Below are 14129 nucleotides of genomic sequence, written 5' to 3'. Positions count from 1 at the left end.
TCACCCAGGAACCACTGTCCGTGCCGCAGTACCGCTCCTTCCCCATTACGTTCTTCACTGAGTTCGAGCTGACCATAGGCCTGATTGATCTGCCTGTGGACCACACCGTCTACACCCACCCCGTCGTGCACTTGGTGCACTGCTGCTTCAGCGTGGTGTCACACCTGCTCCTCATCAGCCTCCTCACCGCCATGATGAGCGACACGCAATGGCGTGTCGGTCAGGAGCGCGACGAGCTCTGGAGGACCCAGGTGGGTCAGCTGAGCCACAGACGGCATGGCTGAGGAGAGAGCCGTCGTGGGAGGCTTATTTTTGTTTTCCTGTGGGTTGTCTGTAGGTCGTGGCCACCACCCTCATGCTGGAGCAGAGGTTGCCACGGTACCTTTGGCCACGGCTGGGTGAATGCGGCTTGCTCTATGGCCTGGGAGACCGCTGGTACCTCCGGTAAGAATTAGGGCTGAACGATTTGTGGGGGATATGTCATCGAGATTTTTCTGATTGGTATTACAATTACGATTTAAATTGCATGTATTCATGTTTCACGGTTCCATGTATTCATGGTTCACATAGTATCGAACATCTACCAAGCAGAATTAAAAACTTGTAGGTACTACAAGGTTTGATTATTTAAAATATTGAACAGTGTTTATATAGCATTGTTACAGAAATTTATTGGGGTTTTTTAAATGTAAAAGTTATTATAACTGTTTAAAAAGCTCAATAGCAATAACACAATATTTAAGTCTTGTAATTACACAATATTGTAAAGACTCTTTAAACTGATTGAAATATGAAATCGTTGAATCATTCACCAACACTAAGGGGTGTATTTGCACAGCATGCGAAAACTCTCCACGCATTTTTAGCAAATCGAGCCTGCGTAATTTAACGGCCGACACATTTCAGAGTGGAGGAGCGCACTGATCAGCTTTTACAGAAGATGAGGCGCTACGTCAACATGTTCTCCAAACCCGACGAGGGAGATGAGAAGCAGAAACAAGAGCCTGAGAAGAGCAGCAGTACAGACAGCTCAACGGAGATGCAAGTGCACGCCAGGTCACAACCCAACAGGAAGTCAGAGCTCTGCTGGGAGACCATTCGCCAGAGCGTTCTTGGCACACAGCAAGAAAACGAAGAGTGTTCCGATTCTCTTGAAATGAAATATGTTTGAAATCTGATCAGATGTACTGAGGGGATGCTGGTTGTGTACAATGCATAAACTGTGGAATGATTTTATTCTTTCAATAACGCTATATTTGAAAATCTTATATAGGAACTAAGTGGGGTAAAAAACTAACAAAAAAAAACAAAACTGAATCACAGATCACAGACCATACAGTAAATTTTTAATTATAAACAGGCAAAGACTTCTTACATAAAGGCAGCTACATAGGCATACACTTGATTTTAAAATACAGTGTGTAGAATTTATTTTTTTAGTGCTACTCTTTCTAGGATTAAAATCAGTGCAATTAAAAAGAAAAAACTGAGCAATAAAAAACGCACAGAGCCACTTTAAGAGAATACACGTGGTGTGTCTTATTTGGTGTAGGCCACTGCACAGCTAAAAACTGCAAAAGTGCATCACGTTCTACTTGATTATTCATCACAGAACAAGATTTCTTGTGTGAATTCTTGTGTTGATTCTGAGCTACAGCAGTAGTGGGTGAAATGATTAGATGAAATGCAGATGTTACTGATGCGTGGGGTGGTCATGTTTCATTTATAGAAAGCTTTAACTCTCTCACAGATGAAATGTGAGTATATCTCACATCGGTTTGAGTACCAGTTGTTCTGGGGTGACTTCCATCCTCTCAGCAAAGCACAGTGGCCAGCGTTGGGCGTTTGGAACCAGTAACTGCCATAAAGAAGGAACATCTCAATATAAGTATCTTTACTCCATATCAGAACTTGCCAGTCTCAGTACTGGGTACCCCTGCACTGTATAACCTGTTGTTTTACCAACCGTGACAACATTCATTCAGGTTCCAAAGGGCCTGATTGTTAACTGATGAGCTGAATAGATTGTTTGGGGGGAATCAGACCTCTGCAGTGCTGGGGTTTACCCAGGCTGAGAATAAAACTGCTCTATTAAAAACAAGCTCATTTAGCTCCAGTTCTAGTACCTGAACTACCAATTACAGTAATGACCTTTTTTTATTTGCATAAACAGTAAAAGGATTTATTTCTCACACAAAAACAACCTTCAAGCTGATATCGGGATATACGTTCCATGAAGCCATTCTGAGCACAGAGCTGAGGCCTCTGCTGAGTCAAAAGCACATCTAGGTTTCCCAAAATGATGATACAATTTTCCAGGGCTCGACCACAGCACACACACAGCACGGCAGTTTACTTCCCCATTTTACACCTGCCGCCGACCATGGCCACTAGTCTAGAGCCTATGTTTGCTTTCATGAGACTCGCGCCTCCACCTTCAGACGTCCGTCTTGCGCCCGCCACTCTAAACCGCACCTACACCTCTTCCGTGGCCAGTAAGAGCAAGAAACTGCCATCGCTCAGCAGGCTCTGGATATGAGATGCTGCTGAACACTGTAAAAAGGCCCAGGGGGTGACATTTTATGCCCTGACTTGCACCATCAATACCTAAGAGGTTCAGGTTTCAAAGAATGTATGCAGAGGTGGAGGCTAGCAGCCAGTCTGCTGCTTTGATGTTTGAGGAAGTAAAGCTAAGGTGATGGAATGCAAAAGGTTTTTTTCTTAAGCATTTGCAAAATACCAGTATGTTTTTTCTATAACAAACGCTTTTTTTTTTCCAAGTACAGTATACCAGTGGCTTAAATAATCACTGTAGTGTACGTTGTTGAACAAAAAAGATAATATTCCTTTCCCATAGGGGTATGTTAAAAATGTAATAACATTTACCAATAAATTGAAATGTTCACTATACTCATTCATGTTCTCATTTATCCAACAAGGATACATTTAAAGTTTTAAGTGTCTGATAACATTTAGAATCAAGATATGCAAATATCATTTCATGGTGCTACTTATTTCTGACTCTTACCATGTAATGTACACCTAACTATAAAATGCATGGCTTCACTATGGTCTACTGGTCTCTTACCTCTGGGTTAGTGCAGTATTGTTAATCCAGGTCCACTGCTGTGTTCCTAAATCATGGAGGCCAATCCAATACAGCATGGGTCCTTTCTCAGTCAGAAATGTCTAAAGCAAGATATAATCAGATATCATTAGCAGCAGCAATACACACAAAAATTGCTGCAGCTGTGAAGGTCTGCCGACAGGCTGACCTGAACACGCTCATTGCTGATGACAGCCAGGTCACCACCCTTTTCCTGGCATTTCTCCCTGCTCTCCAGCCAGTTAAGGCGTTTTTCAGACAGGAAGTAACAGGAGTTCTCAAACTTATGCCAGCCGGTCCCACACTCAGAGCACAGATGTTCTGCATGGGAGAGAACCAAATGCCATACATGTAAATGCAAATGAGAGAGAGAATTTATTATGAAGCCCACATCATAGATATCATCATAGATACTTCATTAGAAGTGAACACCAAGTGCAGTATGTAATGACTAAACTGGAAGTTTAATGTGGGTAAAGAGACATTTGCAAACTGAATGTGTTAATGTTTGACTGGCTCACTGTTGTGGTCTGAGGCCCGTGTTTTGTACATGAACTCGCATTTCTGGCAGTTGCAAGCTTCTGCCACAGTTGTCTTCTCTACATCCGGACACTCCTGGTTGCCCTGCACTTCAGACACTAAAGTTTGGACACCAAGAGCAGAAATCATACATTTCAGCACAGTAACTGTTGCTTAAAATACACTTTAAACTACATTTGCCTCTTGTAATGTTACTGGTGTGTCTTCCCCCCCCCCCCCCCCCCAAACAGAAGAGTCTATCATAACTTCATAACTTTGGAATGTATTAGGCTAAACCGGCCTTGATATGTTTCCCAAACCTCATAACTTAAACTTATAATAATATACTTTGGTGACAATACAGAGATAAAAATAAAATTAATTGGTTACTAAGATTTAAAATTATTTTTACCCATTGTAATATAAGTAGATATGTGAATAAAATTTGTGTGAACTAAGTAATATATTAAAAGTGCAGCTGAGGATTTTATTTATTTTGAGAAAGTATTTAAGGTTTAAAGGTTTAAGGTTTAAAACATCAGATCAGATCAGATCAGATCAGATCAGGGTCTGCTAAGATACGATTCTTATCAGGTCTTTTGGTTCCAAATTTGTAAACTGCCACAAAAAACACAAAAAACAGCTGACTGGACCTATAATGAAATCAATGCGTCATTGGGAGTGATCCTTGACAAAACTAAAATTTTAGCAAACTAGTCTTAAACTGTTTCTGAACTACATTTGAAATGTATGGAAAAACATTGCAAGGCACTAACTACCCTTGTATTAAATTTCCCCCAAAGATATTTTAATCTACCAAAACTCCAAACATAATTTTATTTCTACACTTAATTTGCATGTAACTAGAAATATTTGATGACAAGGTTTTTAAAACTGTACTTGGCTTTTCTCCACTTAACATTTATTATCATTACTATATTTTAAGCTCAGAGGAAGTGTACTATGTCCCATACCCTTAATAAATGAAATATCAGTTTTATTAAAAACCATCCTGGGGTGTATTCCTATGAAAACAGGATCTGAAAGAATTATTACCATAGACGTGTGGCGCCAACCTGCTTTGACATTCTCTATGGTATCTTAACTAGCTAACTAACACTGGGTGGGACTGTATGATGATGACCATATTGAATCACCATTAAACATTAATTGCGTTGTACCTCAGAAGATACGTAGCACGGGTCTGATGTAAACCGAAAGCAGTCATAAGCAGTAATAAAATGTTACTTACATTTTATAGACAGCGCAAGAATCACAGCCAGGAACAGAACACACAGGAGGAGGAGAATGACGGAAAGTCCTCGGTAAAAATTGACTCTTCCGTTAACATCTTAACAAAGAGGAAAAAAGAAATTAGACACATTTTGACAAAACGTATCATATTGCTTGTAAACATAGGAAACGCAGCTGGTATCTCGCTTCTGGAATCAAACGAAGGCCATTTCTTGTCAGCGAATGAATTCAGTCTTCACCTGAGCACTGTTGGTCCTTCAGTGCAACAGAGCTCTTTAGGTCCTTTGATGTATCCGACAGACCTTCTTTCTTACCACCGTAGTTTCCAAAATTACAAAATTTAACGTACATGACTCGAAGCTCAACGGGACTTAATGTCTCGTTAACGTGCAAGCTATTTTGGCGGCGTAGCACGCTCAGACAACAGGCTTTGCTGTTCACAGGCTGCTCTTTTCAGTGCTTGTAAGGCAGCGTCTGACCTCGGAGATTTTTCCGTCCCTTGTGTCTATAGCAACGTGGTGGCCGCTGCCGATATCTAGTTAATCTGCGCAACACAGTGCCTGCTCTGTTCCTTCAGGCGCCCATTACACTGCAGCGTGTTTACTGCTACAGATCTCAAGGGCGAGAGCCATGGGGTTATCCGAGGACAGATTCTGTAGACTATAGCCCAAACAAAAGATATCTTCCGGGGCTACCGGGAAACGGAGTCAGCCTTTTTATTTAGGAATAGTCCTGGTGCGGAATAGTTTGCTCTTTTATTAGGTATTCTATGTGTTGCTTTTCCCCCTTAAGTGCGTGCAAAAATGCAAATTAAGGATTTACTTAAGCAGAAGAACTGCATTGAATTAATGATTATATGTAACGACCTTTATGGTCTATTTCTTTTCTTAATCAAATGCATAAAAGTGACAAAGGATATTTTAAAAATGGATTGCTGTTGTTGTTGTTGTTGTTGTTGTTAGCAGTAAAAATGGTAGTAGTAATAATATAAGTAATAACTATTATTATACAGAATAGCATTAATAATTCTGTATCGTTTACAATGCATTCTACATGGTCTTTTTAGAAAGTGTGTACTAGGAAAGTACAGAAAGTAGAAAGTAGCCAGTCTAAAAGTTCCAACCACGTTATCCACCCGCAAAACGATAAGGGTGGAGCGCCGAATGTTGAAGATGGGTGGCTGTTACACTAGAAACAGCCTTGGGCCGTTTGGGTCAGCCTACTGATTGTGGGAGAGTAGAAACGGGCATCCGATGTTCCACCTTCCACCTCCGTTTTAAAAGAAAAAAAAGTCATAAGAAATGGAAGAAGAAAAAAGGAACATGTCAAACGAAATAAAATAAAGCATCATTTTATCATGATTAAAGGAGGAATGATTTTGGTTTTATTTCTGAGGCAGGAGGCAATGGCCGCCTCGATGGTTCTCTGTTTATCCGGCTCTCTGTTCCTCTTTTCAGGTTCTTTGCATTTTCAGAGGTTCCGAATTAGATATCCGAGACAGCTGAAATTGGGCAAGGATTTTCAAACACTCAGCAAATCTTTTCTTCTTTTCCCCTAATTACTATCATTTATATGTCCACAAACATTCCTATCAGCAAAAAATGAAGATACGTATTGTGAAATTGTGAAATGTTCTTTGGAAACTACACAGGCTACACAACACATTGGTTTAGGAATTAGGTGTGATGATTGGGGGGGGGGGGGGGTTCTGTAGCATTCTTTACCTTTATGGAACTTTGGAGGGGAACCTGGCATTTTAGATGATGTGTAGATATCTTCAGTTGGATTGAACAGTACTGAGTATATATTCTTGTTTTCTCCTTTTAATTCTTTCTCATCTTTTGAGGGAAGGAAAAAAAGAGGAACAACTTAGCTTTTTTGGTACAAACAACCATTGAAAAGTCAAGAAAAATGATTATTGTCAGGGAAAGAAAGCCAAAAGTTCACCAAAACACGGTAGCTAAATTATGTTATAGAAAATGTCCTCTCCCTTTCGGAATGTAGAACTCAGTAGTAGCAGTTTGCGCTTTACAAGTTGGAATACTGACTGCAAACTTTAACTTTACTGTGCAGATAAGCTGCTGTATGATTTACCTTTAGTCTCTTGTCCTGTGTCCTTCTTAACATCCTCATCTTCTTTCTTTTCTGCTGGGCTGATCTGCTCCATCTCCACCTCAGACCCTTTTTCCATGTCTCTCCCTCTGTGTGCTGCTTCTGTTTTATTTTCCTTTCAATGCCTGATGGTGCACAGAAAACTCTTGGAAAACAGATACTTATGTAACTGCTCTTCCTTTACTGTTTACCAACATGTTTCTACAAAAGTAATCTATGGCAATTAGACAACACCTGATGTGTAGTTGGAAAAGCTTTGTCGTGAAGAACTCCCAGCAGCATAAATCCTACTTGTTACTCATCCCCTGGTTTTGCTCTCTCCACACTTCCTCATCACACATCATCATTCCACCACTTCTCTCTTCCTTTGACTGCTGAAATTCTTGAAAAAACTAAGCGCCCCCCCCCTGCACTTTTTTTTTGATTGACAAGCTGTCAGTCAGGACAAAGATCGATGCACTAGGTCTGTGTTGGTCCCTCAGCACAATTGTCTTTAAGTAGATGCATGTTGGAAAAGACTGAATGAGAGTAAAGGGTTGAATAAGACTGAATGTGAGTAAAGTTTCATTAAATACCCACATTTCATAACAACATAACAACCCGTAGGTGTGGTGACTACTGATCTTCAGTACCCACCACCTGAGGGAGACAAACACAAAGGAAACATTAGACAAACACAAGCACAACATAAACATAAGCCCATGTGTGGCGCCACATGCTGGTAGCCATCAGCTTGGGGGTCCCGGCCCCGGGACCATTATATTGTTTATGTCGATGACATGGTCTACTGGAAAACATCTTGCTCTTGGGTAACTATTTAACTGATAAAATTTAATATAGCCATTGATGGTCTGAAGTGAGTAAAGGATCTGTTTAAGGAATTCAATTAAATTCTATTTTATTTGTAAAGTGTTTTTTTCAACATGTCACAAAGCAGCTTTACAGAAATCATATGTACATAGAAAGTCAAGAAAAAACTCCCTGAGAGCAAGAGAAAGAAACCTTAGGGAGAACCAAGGCTATGTTCGAAATACTACATACTGTATACTGCATACTGCACTCAGTGTACACTGTATACTGGATACCTGCCCCTATAGTAGTAAGCATTATACTATCCAGTATGCAACAAACACAAACCATACCATGAGGTCACATGAAAGTATAAAGGTTCCGTCCACTTGGGAAAGATTTTCTGCAACTGTTGCATAACAGGGTGCAGTACACTATAAAGATGCTCTGGTCACATACTGGAATATGGGGTGGAAGTAGTACATCATCTGTGTAACTTTCAAGTACTGGAAAAATAAATTTTGGTCTTGTAAATCAAAACAATACATACCAAACACAGACAAACTGAGCACTTTTACCTTGTGATGTTCCCACACACCAAGAATAATCCATCCCCCTCCCCCAAAAAACTCCTAAATAATTAATAAATAAAATATTTTTAATATATACATATATATCTAAATACTTACATCAATATACAAACAAATATGAATATGTACATTTAGTTGACAGTCTCATTAGGATGTAGCATTCTGAGGAGCTTTAATATATTTGGGTTAGGGGTTTCCATTATGTTTACTCCCTATACCCCCATGTTGTTGATGGCATGGTGAGAGACTACAGGATGTAGATTTACACTGATGACAAAGTCTATAACGTGACCTTCTTCCATGAAACAGGCCAGAAGGGAAGTAACACCTTTTTATGCTACAGAAGGTCCTTATTCCTGACATAGCCTTCAAAGATTCTGAGGCAATGCACATTTTTACTGTATCCCAGCTGAAATATGCAAATGAAGTGCTTATGTATGCACAAATTCCTACACGATTTACCAAATGCAAATTATACACAAAGCCAAACAAAAATTGTGTTACTCTGAAATTATTTTCATAAAGCAGTGTATATCTGGCATAAGAGACATAACATGCTACCATGTTTAACCTGTTTTTAGTCACTGTAATGAGTGTGTTGTGTCTGTTTGCTAATCATATTTCACCTGATAACCTTCAAAAACAAATCCCACAACAGTCTAAGAAGAGTGGCACCACAAACATCTCACAGGAATGTAGGAAATTCAAAATCGAGTAGTTTTTTTTTTTTAATTTTTCACAAAATGTATCATAAATCTTTACAAAAAATACTATTTGCATTAAATACAGATGAGTCCAAGGTACTCCAAGGAAAGAGTCATGGAAATGTGGGAAAACTTTATCCTCTCTTTTTTCAAGGTCCCCTTTCCGGCCTTTTGTCCTCTGATACTTTCTCACTCCATCTTAATTCAAAGTCAGAATACTCTACTCCCATAGCTGTAAAAACACCTGGATGTCCCCCCCATATAGACACGAACACACTGCTATACAATGCATATTTGAGCTTACTGTTATTCAGCATAGTGGTAAAAACAGTTATCACCTCTCCCATCTTTTTGATTTCCATCTCTTCCCTCCTTCCCTCTATCCCTCCCTCTTTCTCATGCTCTGTTCTCTAATTCATCCGTTCCCACCCCAGCACTCTTCATCCTCTCAGGCACCATACACACTCTCATTGCTGTAGGTTATATACAGGAACAGGTCCTCCTCGTGGTGCTCCTGAAAGAAATGTGGAAAGAGGCAGATAAGTGTCCGACCAGGAACAACAGCTGCAGAGCAGTGTTGAATACTACGACCACTAATGTTTTATTTTTAGTTAAGGAACAATGAATAAATCAAATTAACTTAAAAAACAGAAATGTCGGCTCTTTAACTGTAACAAAGGGTCCGTACATTATAAGGAACTATGCTAAAAGTTAGTACAGCAGTCACGGGTGGAACTTCATACGTTTGTTTTTACAGTTTTTTGCATTACAGAAGCTGCAAGCCTTAGCACGGATGATAGCAAGCAAATCTCAAATTTCTGCCATGCATCACAAGTGTTTCTTTTCAGCTCTTCTTAACTGGAAGGGTTGCCCTCCTCTAGCGTGCTACTTCCAAGACTCCACAGATGTGCGGTATAGTGAGGCGTCTTTTTAAAGGTGGTTCTTTAGTCTATGCTTGAAGACAGCAAGAGGCCGATGTGGTGGGAGTTCATTTCACCATCCAGGTGCTGGTACAGAAACAAGTGTTGAGGCAGGTCTTCCTGACTCTTAAGGGTCGGTGGTTCGAGTCACACTGTACTAGAGGCATGAGGAGTGCGAGAGACAATGTGAGGAGGAGACAAGTGCTTGCAGGTATTAGAGAGCAGGACCTCATGAGAATATGAGACATGCATCTGCACTCTCGATCAGCTGTAAGGATCTAGAGTACTTCGAATCTCAAGTCCTGGCTCCAAGATGGTGGAATGAACTCCCATTTGCTGTCCGGACAGCAGAGTCCCTTGCAGTTTTCAAACGCAAACTGAAGACCCATCTATTTGCAGAATATTTAAAGGACAACTGACACTGCTCCCATATTGACTGACTAAATTAGTACTTATTGTAGGGTATTGTTTATATTGTTTAGCAAACTCTAGCATTTATTGTTTATTGCACTTATCATTGTTTAAGACAGCAATACAAAATACATTAGGTTTAGGTATCAGCATTGATCCCTGTATTCTACAGTATTCTAGTTCATTGGTATTTTGGACTCTAACCTACTGTACTGTACTAGCATATTCTATGAGTAAATGACAAAGCACTTTTGTAAGTTGCTCTGGATAAGAGCATCTGCTAAATGCTGTAAATGTAAATGTAGTGTGGTGTGCAGGCAGGCCTACCAAAAGGGAGTTGCAGTATTCCAGTCTTGACATGACATGGGACTGGATTTTTTTTTAAATTATTTTTTAATTTTACTGAGGTATGAGATCTTGGGATGTAATAAGCTTTGTTATTATTAATTTATTCAACTATATCACTGTGTAGCACTTTGAATTGCCACTGTGTATCAAAAGCGTTATACAAATGAACCTGCTTTGCCACATATATTCATAATGGATTAAACACAGCATATTCGAGAGCAAAACTGAGACAATTCTGAAATTAGTTTTGCAAATGCCTGTCCACACTGTGCACAGTGGTATAGCAAACAAAGAGGCTGTCAAGCATCCATAAACATTTTTGCTGAAAGGATGCAACAGGGCTTAAGTAATCACACTTATTTGAAAACGTCATCCCAGGTGTATTCACGTGTCTAATCCGATTGGTTTTCAATATATGTAACATAATTTATCCTAATATTCAAATTAAGATCAATGGAATTTTTTTAATGTGTTACTTCTTTTGACTTGCATATCTTTTTAGTTTAACAGAGGTGAAATGACTTTTGTTGTAGAATGCATGTATGTGTATATATTTGTGCTTATGGTATAATTTCCTTTACAGTTTCTAGTGTGGTACAGGCCCTTTTGACAAATGATGAAAAGGCTTGATTTTTCTTAAGACATTTGCCGTGGATTAATAGTGTGGGAGTCAACTGTACTGTAAACTCATGTGAAGCAGTATGTCTGAGTGTGGTTATAGTATGACTACCTCATACACAGCAGCAAGAGGGGAACTGGAGGGAGGAATAGAGTTTTTCACAAAGAAGAAAAGCGCTTCTTCTGGCCTCATGGACACTCGCAGTCTGATGAGGAAAAACAGCTGGCCCACTGTGTGAGAGTGAGAGAGACCGGGGGGACACACCTTTTTATTCAGAAATCACTTCATCACTTCATAAAGGGTTTTAAAATTTCTAACAATACATTCACGCAGATGTTGCTGTAATGTTACTGACCCACCTGTCAGATCTGAGGGAACGAGGTATTTATTTTGTTCAAGTTCAGGAACTTGTGATCTTGCAGCTCTCTCTACAATGATCTAATTCAAGAAACATATTCAGAGCCCTTGCCAAACATCAGAGAAATATAACAGCATCGATGTGATCACTGAAGCTTTTAGAAAGTTCTGTCTAAGTGCTAAAACACCACTATTTTCCATTGAGAAACTGACCGGAATTTTGTTGGGATATTTGGCACGAACAGTCTCCCCCTCCCTTCTTCTGACCTCAAACGGAATACTGCGCTGGTACTGGCTACTCATCTGAGGAACAAAAACATATAATGCACATGAAATATTGGAATTAATATCTTCAAATTCATTCACACTTCATTCAACAGCAATAACAAAATATGTTCACTGCTGCTACACATCAGCTACTGCATTCCCTCATGAATACACACATACACATACAAATGCACTTTGCATATATATATATATATATATATATATATATATATATATATATATATATATATATATATATATGCAAAGTGCATTTGTATGTGTATGTGTGTAACCACAGTTACTCACCTGATCTATATATATATATATATATATATATATATATATATATATATATATATATATATATATATATATAGATCAGGTGAGTAACTGTGGTAAGAGATACAGAGATATTCAAAATTATATTGAAGTACACAAAATTCCGAGAGAAACACAGAGAGAAACACAGCTGCTTGCACAGCTGATGAATATATAATCCTTTCATAAAAGAAACAAAAATCTTTCTCTCAAAACTTGGTAGATTAATAAACTGCATGTTGAAAGGTTGAAAGCTTAATTCTACCGGGTAATTTGCAATTCAGTGAATTTATCTGAGCTAGAGCTGGAAACTTGCGGATGTGCAGTGCTTGCAGGACCACTGGGAGCCACTGGCTTTAATCTTAGGGCTGCAGCATGTTACTAGTTAGCACCATCAATGGAATGGCAAAACACTCCCTACTGCCTTTGGTTTTTTCCTATGCTTTTGGGTTATGACAGCGTAAACTATTAAACACTTAACCTCTATTTTCCTTTCGATGTAACTGGCTAACTGATGTAACTACCTAAATGACCTAAAAGTTGCCTGTAATCAAAGTGCATATTTAAGACAATGTTTAACGTTTAACGACGAAAACTGAATAAATGGCAAGTTAACCCTAGCTAATTCCTCGAAGACTGTTAGTCTTGTTTATGTGGTGTGACCTGTTATTTCGTAAGGGGTTTTAAGAAAATAAGAAATCCACAGTTGCCTTGTAATTAAACAAAGTGGCTAACGTTTCTCTAATATTACATAATGTCACAAATTAGGTTAGGTAGCTAAGTCCGTAGACAAGCTGTAACCACAATACTGAAATAATGTTATAAGAGGCGCAGTTGAGGAGTTATATAAACTTACCTTTTAACCCAAAAAGGGATTTAGTAGCGGCTGAAATCGGACGCCTTCTTCTCCCACGATTAGATAATAGATAATAATCACGCAATAATATCCGTTTTTTTTTTTAATACTAACTTATGGATCTTGATCTATTTTTAAACGTCGACTTATTCACTTTTCCTACTAACACCGCAACAACAACACTGTACCGCCTCTTTAGTTGCGTTTCAACCAATAAAATATATATATATATATATACCGTTTATAAACGATATCCGCCCAGTCCGAAGCGGGGACTTAGGCGGGGTTTTAGTGTGTTTACTCTGCCTTCATTGGAGGACGCATACTGCAGTTGAAGGATTGTCTGTCACGTCTGGACCAATCAAAAATAGGGAAAATTGGGCCAGCTCAGCGAGCATGTAATACGTGACTGACGAGATATTTTGGCAGAAGTCTGGAATCACCTTATTTTTAGGGTGAAACTCTAAAAACATTCCTCGTTGAAGGAGGTTACTTGTTTTATTTGAAATTATTTGAAACACTCCGACACGTGTTCTCGAACAGCAAATGTACGGAGGTACGAGTTTAAACTTGGACATACATGAACCTTTAACTCTTGTTAAGTCTTTCAGCTATTCACTCCTCGTATGTAGCAGAACAGACTCTGATTAAAAACTGTTGATAGTTATGATGGTTCATGTGCATCGAAGCACGAATGAGACCCCCATGAACTGGAACAAGTTGAAACACCATGTGTGAACAACCCAGGCTTGTCTTCACAGAACTATATTGAAGCTCAGAGCCCCATTCATACTGCAGAGCTTGCAGCACTGGGCTAGAGTAACATTTGTGTATTTTAACTTGATAAATACAAATACATAATTTCCTTAAAATACTTTATGGACAAATCATAATCTGTTGTAAATCGTTTAATCTTTTGACCCCTTTGTCCATATTAACATATTTATACACCGGTACGT

General features: G+C 39.0%; 3 protein-coding genes across 5 annotated transcripts in view; 1 reads left to right on the top strand and 2 right to left on the bottom strand.

The window, feature by feature from the left end:
* trpv6 (transient receptor potential cation channel, subfamily V, member 6) overlaps positions 1-1256 on the top strand; it is an 8901-nt gene extending 7645 nt beyond the window's left edge. The window contains exons 15-17 of the mRNA XM_026999188.2: positions 1-251; positions 338-444; positions 907-1256. The exon at positions 1-251 is cut by the window's left edge and continues 18 nt beyond it. Coding sequence (XP_026854989.2) covers positions 1-251; positions 338-444; positions 907-1171 — 623 coding nt within the window. The 3' untranslated portion in view covers positions 1172-1256. The remainder of the gene's footprint in view (positions 252-337; positions 445-906) is intronic.
* A 73-nt stretch (positions 1257-1329) lies between these two features.
* On the bottom strand, positions 1330-7332 carry si:dkey-26c10.5 (uncharacterized protein LOC563797 homolog). 3 transcript variants are annotated; one of them, XM_035530979.1, is made up of 8 exons: positions 7226-7332; positions 6974-7116; positions 6604-6717; positions 4878-4976; positions 3628-3744; positions 3276-3427; positions 3089-3189; positions 1330-1858 (listed from the first exon to the last, which is right to left on the bottom strand). In XM_035530979.1, the coding sequence occupies exons 2-8, from the start codon at positions 7068-7070 to the stop codon at positions 1720-1722; spliced, it is 819 nt and encodes a 272-aa protein (XP_035386872.1). In that variant the 5' UTR covers positions 7071-7116; positions 7226-7332; the 3' UTR covers positions 1330-1719. The 3 variants fall into 3 exon arrangements, with proteins under 3 accessions (XP_035386872.1, XP_026854960.2, XP_026854961.2); XM_026999159.2 differs by having other exon boundaries at positions 6974-7282; XM_026999160.2 differs by lacking the exons at positions 6604-6717; positions 6974-7116; positions 7226-7332 and adding an exon at positions 5119-5526.
* A 1741-nt stretch (positions 7333-9073) lies between these two features.
* Positions 9074-13419, bottom strand: zgc:92606 (uncharacterized protein LOC100000242 homolog). Its single transcript, XM_026999181.2, has 5 exons — positions 13171-13419; positions 11943-12032; positions 11732-11810; positions 11484-11602; positions 9074-9588 (listed from the first exon to the last, which is right to left on the bottom strand). Exons 2-5 carry the CDS (start codon positions 12030-12032, stop codon positions 9523-9525), a joined length of 354 nt encoding a protein of 117 aa, XP_026854982.2. The 5' UTR covers positions 13171-13419; the 3' UTR covers positions 9074-9522.
* Positions 13420-14129: the final 710 nt, after the last annotated feature.

The sequence above is a fragment of the Electrophorus electricus genome, chromosome 10, assembly GCF_013358815.1.
Source record: "Electrophorus electricus isolate fEleEle1 chromosome 10, fEleEle1.pri, whole genome shotgun sequence".
Lineage (NCBI taxonomy): Eukaryota > Metazoa > Chordata > Actinopteri > Gymnotiformes > Gymnotidae > Electrophorus > Electrophorus electricus.
This window is presented reverse-complemented; position numbering and strand designations above follow the sequence as displayed.